General features: G+C 36.5%; 1 protein-coding gene across 27 annotated transcripts in view; it reads right to left on the reverse strand.

Annotated features, from left to right (window-relative positions):
* LOC119552963 (B-cell receptor CD22) overlaps positions 1–14,402 on the reverse strand; it is a 153,556-nt gene that overhangs the window by 83,656 nt on the left and 55,498 nt on the right. For all 27 annotated transcript variants that reach the window (XR_005219747.1, XR_005219749.1, XR_005219746.1 and 24 more), the window contains 5 exons: positions 14,080–14,178; positions 13,860–14,019; positions 6,946–7,057; positions 3,765–3,946; positions 3,522–3,697 (listed from right to left, as the gene is read on the reverse strand). Coding sequence is in view for 23 of the 27 variants with exons in the window: in XM_037862958.1 (XP_037718886.1) it covers positions 3,522–3,697; positions 3,765–3,946; positions 6,946–7,057; positions 13,860–14,019; positions 14,080–14,178 (729 nt within the window). In the remaining 4 variants the exon portion in view is untranslated. The remainder of the gene's footprint in view (positions 1–3,521; positions 3,698–3,764; positions 3,947–6,945; positions 7,058–13,859; positions 14,020–14,079; positions 14,179–14,402) is intronic.

The raw sequence follows: 14,402 nt of genomic DNA on the forward strand, positions 1-14,402 counted from the left end.
AAAGTATGTAACAGGCAGAAGGAAGCGTTTCCGACCCCATAAAGTATATATATTCTTGATCAGGATCACTAGCCGAGTCGATCTAGCCATGTCCGTCTGTCCGTCTGTCCGTCTGTCTGTCTGGATGAACGCAGAGATCTCGGAAACTATGAGAGCTAGGCTATTGAGATTTGGCGTGCAGATTTCTGAGCTTATTACGCAGCGCAAGTTTGTTTCAGTAAAGTGCCACGCCCACTCTAACGCCCACAAGCCGCCCAAACCTGTGGCGCCCACAATTATCATGCTAGCGATGTGTTGGTTTCGTCAATACTTATCGATTGACCCAAAAAAAATTTGTCACGCGCACTCTAACGCCCATAACGCTTAAATCTTTCTACCGCCCACATAACCATGTATTGAGATCGCGGGTAGGTGGCGCATTCCATTCTCGCTTTGCTGCTCGCATCTCCATCCCCCTTTGGTCCCTTTAGCTGAGTAAAGGGCATCTGATAGTCGAGGTACTCAACTATACACAGAGAGAATTCTGACGTTCTGATCTGAGTTGAAAATGTTCTTAAAATGAGAACGGCATTTTTTGAGCTCAAAATGTTCTCTTTGTGATTGAATCAAGTTGAATTTGTACTTAAAATTTGGTTAAACCAAAATTGTTCTCAAATCAAGAACGAAATGTTATACATTTATCACGTGGTTCTTAAATCAATTTCAATTTCTTCTCAGAAACCCAATAATCTCAATATGTTCTTAAAGTAAGAACGGAAGGGACAAAAAATAGAACGAAAAGTGAGTTGCATTTCGACTTGAAATGGTGTGTTGCGGATTTTTTATAACGCGTTAGTATCTTTCGGTTAACAGCAAGCACGCGTTAGACCCTTCTACTTTGCTCTTCTTCTTCTGAACCATTCGGCTGGCACATTTCATCAGCGTTTCGATTGGTTTGCAAAAGTTTAAAGTTAAAGTAATGGAAAGTGAAAGTGACGAGCAGTTGTCAAAGTTCCTGGAGGATATTAAAATGGAGTCCGTAAGAAAATTCCTTGAAGGTTAGTATAAATTCCTAAGTTCATCAGCTCTTTTACTCTCATTTTTTGTGCTAAAATAAACGTACGTATGTATGTATGTATGGTATGTACACATGTTCGTATAAGTGTTTGCTTTTATACGGAAATTTGGCTGCAATTAAGTGCAAGTGTTTTTAAAGAATTCGGAAAAGACAAATTCGTTCGTCTCCACGTGTGTTTATACTTACATACATACATAACCACTTATTTATACATATGTATGTAAATATATACAGAAACATAAAAATTCAAAAATGAATTTATAATTCAAACTTATATCTTTTTTTTAAATTCAATTTCATGTTTTAGAAGCAAACGTGACATTTAGTAGTTTAAGGTATATGAAGCCCGAACACATTAAGGAAGCAATTCCTCCCCTTGGACTCCGAATGGAATTTGAGGAAAAATTTTTTGTGTGGAAAAAAAACGTTGTAAGATACATGTGTACATATTTGTTTTTTTTAAATTATTGTTAAGTTTTATCATTACTTGTATTGCCACTTTTTAATTTGTTTTAGCTTGGAATTGACAACACAGCTTCTTGCTTGTATATATACCTTAATGTTATAAGAGATTTAAGCCTGTAATTAATCACATATTATATACATATCCCATATATATTACAATTCAATAAAAGTAAAAAACTATTACAAGCCAAATATTATTATTTTAGCGTTTTTTTGGGAAGGGTATTCAATCTAGTATTTAGCTTATTTCAAGAACGATTTGAGCTCATTTTTTCCTTTTACAAGTCTAAAATGTTCTTCTTTTGATCCCAAATTCAAATAAAATCAATATCAAAATGTTATTATATTGATCCAAATATGTTCTTAAATTAAAACCAAAATCAACTTGAAAATAGAACGAAATCATCTCATTTCACTTTTTTAGTTCCTACCATTTCGTTCTAGAATCAAGAACATTCGGATCAAAATAAGAACATTTGTGCTTACACGGTTTTTAAGAACGAATGTGATCAATTCAATCACAATGTTCTTGGTTTTTCCTCTCTGTGTAGCGTTCTTCCTTGATTTTTCCAGATTTGTAGGCAAATCATTCATAATATTCGTTATTTTTTAAGAGGCACCGAGGACTGGCTGCAACGCTCCTATGAATCAATATTTTGGAATGAATGAACAATGAACAATTTTTTAATCATAAAAAATATAAGCAAAATGATTTTTGAAAAATTCTTTTTCCAGTTACTATTATTTTTGTTTGAAGAAACTTTTTGCATCAAAAAATTTAAGTTTTTAAGTCGAGAAAAAAAGTTCAAAAAGGACATTTTCACACAAATTCGTCCTTTTCAATAAGTACTGAATGTGTTAAGAAATGTATTGTATCATTCAAACGGCATTTAAATTGCCTTTCCATTGATGCCAAAGTTAACAAGATGTAAGTTCAAATTATGAATATATTTAACTTTTTTTTTGTGAAAATACTTTTGACCACCCTTGTATATGTATAGTTTCAGAAACTTAGATTATCATAAAATGGTCCGATTTGACCACTGGGGTTTTTCAATAGGGACGCTACAAAAGTAGACCAATAGGACAGCAAACGACGCCATATTTTGTCCCACTCTTTTGAAATTTCTCTTCATCAAGTTTTGGCATTTCATCGTGAAAAAAGATATACGATGCAACAACGAATCGAAATTATTATAATTTCCTACCGAAATTCGGAGTCGGTGGCCTCAACTTAAGGAGCACTACGTCCAATTTATGGTTGTCATAATCGTTCTGTCATATACACAATTAAGCGTCTAGTGCAAAAATTTGTATACACAGGCACAGTACAAAATGTTCCCGTGCCAGTAAAATAGGGAAGTGCGTTGTAGCGCATCAGTTGAGGAAGAAATCGGTCTCTCATCCTTACATCCTTACGGGATCAAATTGACGCAAGAACTAAAAGCTCATGAACACCAGTATCGTCGTATGTTCGTAAATTGGGCTGAGCAACAACATGAAAATGATCCGGATTTTTATCGAAAAATTATCTTCAGCGATGTGGCATATTTCTGGTTAAATAACTTCGTCAATATGCAAAACTTGCGTTATTGCTCAGGCAGCAAACCATTTGACGCCGTTAGACTATTTCCTGTGTATTAACAAACAAAATCTTTAAACATGTAAGCGCCTGACGGATTTCAGCGTTTAGGGCGTTTGTTATCATTATAGTAAGCGTGACACTAGGCAGAAAAAAACTTGCACTGCGTAGATATATGTTTGCTTCCCAATATTCTAGATTGTTTATTTTCCGATATCTCGGCGTTCATACGGACAGGCATAAGGACGGACAGACAGACGAACATGGCTAGATCAAGTCTGCTCGTGATCCTGAGTAAGAATATACATACTTTATAAGGGGGTCGGAAACGCCATAACATAGCGAACTTGAAATTCGCATTTTTAAATTTAGTGTGAGGGATCATTTTTACGTTTTTTGAGTAACGAAATTACGTACTCTGGTTTCTTCACAGTCTGGCAGTTCCTTAAGAAGCGTAGAGTTGGCGTACCACCTCACTTTGGTAAGAGCTAGGGGATTGGCATCTAATACATTGCAAAAAAGGGTGACATTTGATTCATCACTTTCCTTTACAGGTCCCTCCGGTATCATTAAGATCTCGACGATTGGGACGTCTAAAGAAAATATATAAATTAACTTAATTTCACTTTAATTTTTTACCAAAATGTTCGAGTATCTTACAGTGCACGTCAAGATTAATTTTTTGATCAGAAATTCCTTTTCCAATAGTATTTGATAATTGACAAGAATAATTTCCGATGTCATCTCTTTCTGTTGATCTAATAACGAGAGCCACATTTTCAGAATTGCCGCCCTTGTAATGACTCGAGTCATTTACATTTACTAGATCATCATTGCGGAACCTAAAAAAGAAGTATGTATTTTAATAATAAGTCAAAAGGTATTGAAAATCGTATTACTTTAAGGCCTTATCAATATATATCTTAAAAAGTTAAGTCAATTCAAAAAAACTTGTAACCAAAAGAGGAGAGAATACTTATAGTTATATAAGTTACTTAGCGAAGGTATTGTGAGAAAGATGGTTAAAATTCTAATGGCTTATAACTTTTTGACACATAATTCGATTTAAACATTTTGTGTTTTCTTTTTAAACGAGCTATTCTACAAGTTACGGGTATAACAAAATCTTTAAGATTAAAGGTATCATCAAAATCCTATATTTTTTCTGAGCTGTTACTTGGTGATTACGCGTAAACGCAAAATTGCAATCTGATTGAGCAAATGCCTGAAATGTCTTTGTTTTGCACACCGATTGGTAAAACTGACCAATATAACAGTAAAACGGACCCCAACCATCGAATTGTCAATTTTATCCATCAAATAGTTATTTTTACGTAATACTCAAACGTATGGATTACTATAAAAAATCGTTGTCACTATAAATGTTAGAATGAGTCCATTCTAACCTTTTATGCATGGAGTGTAGTTTAATAACTATTTTTATAGTGTTCCAACCCATAAAATATATTTAGTGAAATGCGTTTATAGTAAATATATTCTTTAAAACATACAACGTTATTAATAAAATTCTTAGATACGTCAAAAAATGTTTAAGCAAAATAAAATAGGTAGTATTTAAATTCCTCTTTTCAAAGGTGACTTACGTTGGGATAACAATTTTTGATAGTTAATCAACTTTTACTATTGCAATAACAAAGTACCACCATCACGTAAACATAATAACATTAATTATGGCTTAACTCTTAAATAGTAAGCAAAGCAGAAACAAATACGTATACAACCATTTTAAATAGTAAAGTACAATTTTGTATAGTTACTAAACTGTCTGCATTGGTCAATATTACCCACCAAATTTTTTTGTATGTATCAATTGACTTTAAAAAAGTTTGCCACGCCAATTTATACGCCAACAAATTGCCCAAAACAGCTGAATAACGTGTATCTTTTTAAAAGTAACTGAAATGGATTGCTAAGATGTATTTGTTTGTAAAATGAAAAATCTTATATTTAAACAAACAGAAATGCTTAAAAATATTTTGTATAGGTGGAATACCTACATTTTTATTATACTACTGTGAGCAAAAGGAAAGGTGTTTGTAAAAAAATAAAACCATTATTTATTCTTCTAAATCAAATTCATTCCCTACAAAGTAACCCACTCCCAATAAAATACACTGATTCCAACGCTTCTAAATGCTAGAAAAATCGACCCAAAAATGAGTTCGCACTTAAATAAAAAGTAAATTCCTATTTCAAGAAAGTCTAGGCTAGCCCATAATATAGAAAACATCGACCTAGAAAATGTTTTTAAGTGTTAGTTTTTCTAGAACGCCAAATTTGTCTAGTATTTACGTCGAGTTATTTCAAGCAGATGCCATCAATACTTTATCAGTTTAAATCGCCATATTTTATAGAACATTAAGTTATCTAAAGTCGACCATGGCCTGGCGGTTTAATGCCTTGCATATTGAACTTTCACATTCATCTGAATGGCATTTATTTTTCTTTTTTGTGTAAGTTTTTATACCCGTTACTCGGAGTCCGTCTGTCCGTCTGTCTGTCCGTCTGTCTGTCCGTCTGTCTGTCCGTCCGGATGAACGCTGAGATCTCGAAAACTATAAGGGCTAGGTTATTGAGAATTGGCGTGCAGATTCCTGAGCTTCTTACGCAGCGCTAGTTTGTTTCAGCAGAGTGCCACGCCCACTCTAACGCCCACAAACCGCCCAAAACTGTGGCTCCGACAGTTTTGATGCTAGAATAAAAATTTAAACTGAAATGTATTGTTCTCATCAATTGATTGACCCAAAAAAGTTTGCCACGCCCGAAAACCGCCCACAAACTTCAAAAAATTGTAGATATCAACGCGGATATCTCGAAAACTATCAAAGATAGAGATTTGGGATTTCAGATTTAGATTCCGTAGCCTTGAAGGCAGCGCAAGTTTGTTACACGAATCTGCCACGCTAACGCTCACAAATCGCATAAACCTGTGGCGACAAAAGTGTTCATGCTAGAAAAAAATGTAAACTGATATGTATTAGTCTCGTCAATACCTATCGATAGACCCAAAAAAAAGTTTGCCACGCCCACTCTAACTCCCTTAACGCTTAAATCTGTCTACCGCCCACATAACCATATATTGAGATCGCGGGTAGGTGGCGCATTTTAATCTCGCTTTGCTGCTTGCATATCTTTTTTTGTCCCTTTAGCTGAGTAACGGGTATCTAATAGTCGAGGTACTCGACTATAGCGTTCTTTCTTGTTTTTTTTCGATTTTGGGGCTTGTTAGAGTAAAAGGGTATATTGTAATCGGGAAAAAGTATGTAAAAGGTAGAAGGAAGCGTCTCCGACACAGTAAAGTATATACATATATTCTTGATCAGCCGAGTCGATCTAGCCATGGCCGTTTATCCATCTATCCATGTGAAACGCTTTAGGTGGCGCTTTATATCTCGATCTCCCTTTTGTTTCCTTAAGCTTAGTAACGGGTATCTGCTAGTCAAAAGCATCGACTATAGAGTTCTCTCTTGATGTAGGTGTAAAGTTAAATTTTTAAACATTAGTGAAATATAGAGTTTTAGTGTGATTTTATCAGTTCGTCATCATACCCTACCACATTTGAAATTTGAAAAAGCAATGAGCTACCATCGACATTGAAATAAATATGCTTGATAGACGTCAAAAACATCCTGCTTTTAAAACTTTTGAAATATATACATTTTTGGAAAAGTGGAAGTCAAGTAACGAATCGTTCGGCAGTACTTCTACCTGTTACCATACAAACTACGGGTTGCCACACAGCTATATTTCTTCCATTTCCATTATGGCAATTTTTGGCTGCCCAAAACAAAGGAATTTAGTGCTATCAAAGATTACTTACCATTCAACTTTGGTTAGAGATGCAGGATTCGCTACATATTCACAATTGAGAAGAACTATTTCACTTGTTTTGGTAATTATATCAGATGGACTGACTTTGACAACGGGGGGATCTATATGAAAATAAGGGAATATATTATTTCATTAACAAATATTGTAATATTTTCTATGCTTATACTATGACTTAAGTCCTATGAGTTCAAGAATTCTAAAGAGCTTGAAATCCAACTTGCCCCTGTTTGTGTTAATCCAATTTTTGCGTTCATGCATTCTCAGCTGGTAGAGATGCAGGACCGATAAAAAAGGGGTGAACGATTTTTAAACGTCTGGCCTTCTTAATTTGACATTTAATAAACGTTTGAGTATTAAACAAGAGAAAATGCTATAGTCGATGGCCTCGACATTAGATAGCTTAGGGGAATGCGAGAGGGATGGAAATATACTTAAAGCAACTTTGCTTTTTTCACTAACACACCTAGCAAACTATCTTTTTCTTCTATAGCAATCTCGATTGAATTGCAAAATATTGATAACTATTTGGTTATAAATGTTAAATAACTGGTCCGATTTTAATATTTTTGTCCGATATTAATAATTTATTGCATGTAGATAGGTATTGATTATTAAAGCAAACGCCAAAAAGCCGCCGACAAACTTCAATAAATCGTAAGTATAAACGTGGATATTTCGGAAACTACGAAAGATAGAGAATTGGGATTTCAGATTTATACAAGTATTCCGTACGCCAACAGTTTTCATGCTAGAAAACAAATGTTACCTATTACACCAGTTTACAAAAAAAAATTGATGAAATACGCACTTCAGGAAACCTTTGTTTTCCGGTAAGATACATCTCCCTGATTAAGAAAAGGGCATTTAAAATTTTTTCTATGGTACCAATTTTTTTTAAAGTGTAAAAAACGTTTTTCGCACTTTTTTATTTTTTAACTCGAGTTGTGATAAACCGAATTCGGTCATTAAAGACTCATTTTACAGGTAATGGAATGCCCTTTAACTTTCTTGTACACATCGTTGAGTTCCATTCATTAGTTTAGAAGCTACACTTCGTCAAAGTTGAAAAAGTTGGAAAAAATGCAAAAACGCTGGCATAAATTGCTTCTTTAAAAATACACGCCTAAAAACCGAAATTAGTTTTATGTTGTTTTCTTAAAGGCTGAACTTTAACGGAGAATATAAGCCATTGATCACGACAATCCGTTGGTAAATCGATTTTTTACAGATTTTTAAACGTATATACCCAAGTTCAGTGTTCGGGAGCAGCGGCCGTTAAACATTATTTTAAATTTTCAGTGTTGGGGAACGTAAGATTTTGGTGCAAGTAGTTATGCATAACGTCAGTTTCTTTGCTATTAGTGCTGGGCAAGCTAAAAAGGATGCGATTGCAGTTACAAGGAAATCATTTTCATATATTTTTAGCAAGAAATTAGCAAGGAAACTGACGTTATGCACTACAACTTGCACCAAAATCTTACGTTCCCCAACACTGAAAATTTAAAATAATGTTTAACGGCCGCTGCTCCCGAACACTGAACTTGGGTATATACGTTTAAAAATCTGTAAAAAATCGATTTACCAACGGATTGTCGTGATCAATGGCTTATATTCTCCGTTAAAGTTCAGCCTTTAAGAAAACAACATAAAACTAATTTCGGTTTTTAGGCGTGTATTTTTAAAGAAGCAATTTATGCCAGCGTTTTTGCATTTTTTCCAACTTTTTCAACTTTGACGAAGTGTAGCTTCTAAACTAATGAATGGAACTCAACGATGTGTACAAGAAAGTTAAAGGGCATTCCATTACCTGTAAAATGAGTCTTTAATGACCGAATTCGGTTTATCACAACTCGAGTTAAAAAATAAAAAAGTGCGAAAAACGTTTTTTACACTTTAAAAAAAATTGGTACCATAGAAAAAATTTTAAATGCCCTTTTCTTAATCAGGGAGATGTATCTTACCGGAAAACAAAGGTTTCCTGAAGTGCGTATTTCATCAATTTTTTTTTGTAAACTGGTGTTATTTATTAGCCTCGTCATTACCAATTTATTGACCCAAAAAAGGTTTGCCACGCCCACTTTAACGCCCACAAACCGCCCAAAAGTGTGACGCCCATTGTTTTCATGATAAAAAAATTTTAACTGAAATGTATGTAAAACATAGTTCTAGGTATGAATAGCGATCGTAGGTCAGGTGAGCTGTATTGGATGAACAGCAAAGGTGTTGCCAGATGGCACATGGATATCAAAGCCAATAAAAGCAAGTAAGCGGCCAGAGTGGAAAAGGGGGAAGATCTCTTCGGGAGAAAAGAGTAGTAGCTGAAAATTCAAGTCGTCGCCATGGGATCATGTCCGAGTGTAGCAGTTGGTACGTCGTTAGCAGTCAGCAAGTACATCAAGCCGTCCCGTTGGTCTCAAGTTCCGTTCTTTGAAGTTTCTTATAATATCAATTATCTTATTCGTGTCATTATTATATACCTATACCCTATACTATACCAATTAAACCAGGCCAAGTGCCTTACATTTTGGGGCTCGGAAGTTTCGGCGTTACAACGTCGTCAGAAAACAGCGAAATTAGAAGAGGAACAGATAGAATTGGTGTTGTAACACGATCGAAAAAAATGGCAACGAGACAGAAGTGAAAATTGTGCATATAGAAAACTAACACAGAAATAACAAGGAAGAACGCTATAGTCGAGTACCTCGACTATCAGATACCCGTTACTCAGCTAAAGGGACCAAAGCGAAATGGAGATATGGAAGCAGCAAAGCGTGATTGAAATGCGCCACCTACCGGTGGTAGACAGACTTAAGCGATATGGGCGTTAGAGTGGGCGTGGTTTTTTTGGTCAATCGATAGGTATTGACGAGACCAATACATTTCAGTTAAAATTTTGTATCTAGCATGAAAATTGTGGGCGCCACAGGCTTGGACGGTTTGTAGGCGTTAGAGTGGGCGTGGCATATTCGCGTAACAAACTTGCGCTGCGTACAAGGCAACGGAATCTAAATCTGAGATCCCAATTCTCTATCTCTTATAGTTTCCGAGATATCCACGTTCATTTTTTCCAATTTTTAAGTTTGAGGGCGGTTTGAGGGCGATAAAGTGGGCGCGGCAAAATTTTTTTGGTCAATCGATAGGTATTGATGAGAACAATACATTTCAGTTAAAATCTTTATTCTAGTATCGAAATTGTAGGAGCCACAGATTTGGGCGGCTTGTGGGCGTTAGAGTGGGCGTAGCACTCTACTGAAACAAACTTGCGCTGCGTAAGAAGCTCAGGAATCTGCACGCTAAATCTCAATAGCCTAGCTCTTATAGTTTCTCTCTTATAGCGTTCATCCGGACAGACAGACGGACAGACGGACATGGCTAGATCGACTCGGCTAGTGATCCTGATCAAGAATATATATACTTTATGGGGTCGGAAACGCTTCCTTCTGCCTGTTACATACTTTCCGACGAATCTAGTATACCCTTTTACTCTACGAGTAACGGGTATAAAAATTCTTACGAAATAAGTAACGAAAGTCTTGAGCAAATAATTCAGCTGCTTACACTGAAAATTAATGCAGACGAAATCGACAGACGAAAAGAAAGAGAGATCGAAACATACCCACTATTTCAGCTGAAAACTTCGCGAATATGGTCTCAAACTTTGACGGAGAGGGTACTCCTGTGGAGCAGTGGTTTAATAATTTTGAACAAAATGCTGACGCCTTTGGACTAAGTGATCAGCAGAAATATGTGCAAGCACGGGGAAAGATGGTAAGGTTGGTCAAGCTGTTCCTAGAATCGAAAGTCGTCAATATGTTTGATGAACTTAAATGTGCTTATGGGAGAATTCATTCATACAATGCGAAGCGCCGATCTACACGCCAAACTAGCAGAGAGGAAGAATAACAAGGACGAGAGTTTTCAGGAGTACATTTTTTAATAATTAAAAATATAGCATCCCAGGGCTCAATTGACGGAGACTCTCTCATCGAGTACATTGTGGATGGTTTGGATATTCCGGCTGAATTAAAATTTAATTTATACAGATGTAAGGGATTTCAAGAGCTAAAGGAGAAGTTCGAGATATACCAACGCAAGTGCCAGTCAAAGAACCAGCTCATGCAGTACAGTGGTGTCAAGAAAAGCATGTCCACTGCAACCAACCGCGCCAGTCGTTGCTTTAAATGTGGATCGTCTGACCACCTGAGGAAGGACTTCAAGACGGATACCAAATGCTTTAAGTGTGATGGTATTGGATATATTTCCAGGGATTGTCCCCAGAAATATGCAAGTGATCAAGTCATTAAAGCGCCTTCAAGGGAACAGACTGAACGGAGTTGCCATTCAGTGTCTTATTCATTCAGTTTTTAAGAAAATGCTTGATGGGAAGCTGGAAAAAAGTTATGCCGTACTGCGAGGCCTAGGAAGCTTCGCAAGTCGGGTGGTCATCGCAAAGCAGATGAATGTCACAAACAGAATATGCAACGATTTCTGTCAGCTGAACAGGATGGTACACAGAGACATCTGTTCCCTGTTCCTCTATCCTGTTCCATTAGTGTTCCATTAAGTGCTAGCTGCAAACTGCAAAGGTGTTCACAGTCATGGATCTGGAAAACCGTTTCTTGAAGAGTCTAGTCGTCGCTATACTTCCTTCATTACAAAAGAAGGATTGTTTGAGTTGTGCCATTTCCTAGACCAAAGGATACATTTCTTGGGTCACGCAGTCGAAGATAGTAAAATCTGTTCAGGAACGTCAAAAATATCCTATCTTTTCTTGAAAAGACTTTCAACTTAAAGGAGGTTTCCTACTCAAAGTGGTGGATGGAAATGATGTTATGGTTGTACCTAAGTCAATGGAGTACGAAGTTATAAAGGAAGCACACGACGTGGTCACTATACATGCCTTGCAGCATCAGTTCTGGATTTTGCATATGGAGAGAAAAGTGGCCTAGGTTATCAACAATTGTGTCAAATACATTCTTATTAATAAAAAAGTTGGGAAGCAAGAAGGTCTCCTGTATTGCATTGAGAAAGGAGATAAGCCACTGCACACTCTTTACGTGGATCACCTTCTCCCAGTGGACGCGACATCCAAGCAATATCGCTTTATTTTCGTAGACATGGATGCTTTTACCAAGTTCGTTTGGTTATTCCCAACAAAAAGTACAGGAAGTGAAGAGGTAGTGAAGAAGTGGGACGAATGGTCGGTAGTCTTCGGTCACCCAATTCGGATCGTAAGCGACAGAGGCGTGGCATTTACTTCAAATAATTTTCAGGAACATGTCACACAAAATGGAATTGGACATGTTTTGACTACAACAGGAGTGGATAGAGGAAATGGCCAAATTGAACCCGTAAACAAGATCATTACTTCAATGGTAGCAAAGTTGTCTGCAGAAGATCCTCCCAAATGGTATAAGGTTTTAGCTACAGTTCAAAAAGCCATAAAGAAGACACCGTTCCAACTGCTGTTTGGTGTAAAAATGCATAACAAAGTTTCCGATAGTGTGTTGGCTGTTCCAATACAGCCAGGAAGTGCTCGGTGATTTCGATATGGGAAGGAACCAAATGCGTCAGGAGGCAAAAATACAAATTCAAGGAGCCCAAGAAAAATACAAAAAAACTATGACAAGAACCGAAAAAGTATATAGAGAGGGAGATCTGGTGGCCATAAAGCGGACACAATTTGTGGCTGCGAAAAAGCTGGCTAGCTCATTTCTTGGTCTTTATACAGTAAACAACGTGAAGAGAAACGGGCGATACGACGTCAAAAAAGCCGCACTAGTTGAAGGACCGGTTGTTACGTCGACTTGTTGAGATAATATGAAGCTATGGAAGTAAGTAGTCGAAAATGAGGATGGACCATCGTTTGGGTCAGACTCGTAGTTTTAGGATGACCGAAAGTAAAACATAGTTCTAGGTATGATTTGGTGTGGCCAGATGGGACAAGGATATCAAAGCCGATAAAAGAAAGCAAGCGGCCAGAGTAGAAAACGGGGAAGAACCCAAGCGAAGTCGTTTGGTCTTAAATAAGTGATATTTATTATTTTCATATCTCTTAGTTTTGAAATACACGCAAAATAAGTGCTCTTGTAAGTTTTTAATAAGAGTGACACACAATTACGTTCACTAGAATTATATTCTCCTCTATCTATTTTTCATTTTATGAGGATTGTTCTTATAAAATATCGTTGTGTCACTTGTGAACTCAAAACAGTCTTTCGGAAAAAAATTCGAAAATTGTGCTCGCTCGCTCTGTTTTCGGCCCAAACCTGATGCTCCGACGATTGTCGATAACAGCTGAAAGAATCCGAGAATAGATAATGTCGGCGCGGCAAACGCTTCAGTGTGCGGGCCTCCCTTTAATTCCATGCAAACTTCTCTAGGCGGTAAAAACCAGGCCGCGCCGCGGATCCTCAATGTGCGCGCACCTATGTATACAATCTCACTTTGCTGCCCCTTGATCCCTTTAGCTTAGTAACGAGTATCTGATAGTCGAGGCACTCGCTGGAATAAAAACCTTAGCTGAAGTGTATTGGTTTCGTCAAATTTGCCACACCACTCTAACGCTCATAACGCTGAAATATGTTTGCGCCCACATCTATGTAAATGGTGTTTGGTTTTTTTAATACCTATCTCACATTGCATAAATATAACCAATCATTAGGAAGGTTTGACCAAATTATGTTATCGGCGCAGGATGGCTCCATGCTATCTTGCAAAAGTCCCTTTGTTGCTTATTTCCATCTCCCTTGCGCCTTTAGTTGAGTAAAGGGTTTTCGAAGTTTTTTTCCTTTCTTGTTAGGAGTATGTTAAAAAAAATATTATTTATTTTTGACCTTGAAACTGGAACAATGCTTTTTTGGATGTACATGTTTATATGATTTCCTTATTTTAAATACTTACATAAAACTTCCAATGTAAGTGCAGATGAAATTGGTTTTTCTCGATTGATTTGCAAAACAGCATTTTCAGCTTCACATCGAAAAGCGCGGTCATTCTCAAAGCGAGTGGCATTAAAAATAAGCTCTGATTGAGTATGATATGTGCCATCATTCTTTTCAAACTGTATAAAAAACATGTAAAACTTAAGTGATAACGTAGGCTCTAAAAACAATATTTTTACCGATTTAATCCGAATTTCGGTCATGTCATTTTCACTAGGACTGATTACGGTAGTTGAATTATACCACGTAAGGTTGACAGCTGGTCGAGCCCCGTGAATCTATTTAGAAATACAGAGTTTTATACATTAATTGACATGTTATTCTTTGGTAATCTTAAGTTTAGTTAATATTAATACAAATCAAGTGAATTCAAGTCAAGCGGGAAAAATTCTTTTAGTTTAATAATGTTGCTTCCTTCCACACCACACCCAAAACAAAATCTTTGAGTGACAATTTGATAAGTGTGGGTGAAAATGACACTAGACCTAGGATCAAATTATTG

The sequence above is a fragment of the Drosophila subpulchrella genome, chromosome 3L (genome assembly GCF_014743375.2).
Source record: "Drosophila subpulchrella strain 33 F10 #4 breed RU33 chromosome 3L, RU_Dsub_v1.1 Primary Assembly, whole genome shotgun sequence".
Classification (NCBI taxonomy): Eukaryota; Metazoa; Arthropoda; class Insecta; order Diptera; family Drosophilidae; genus Drosophila; species Drosophila subpulchrella.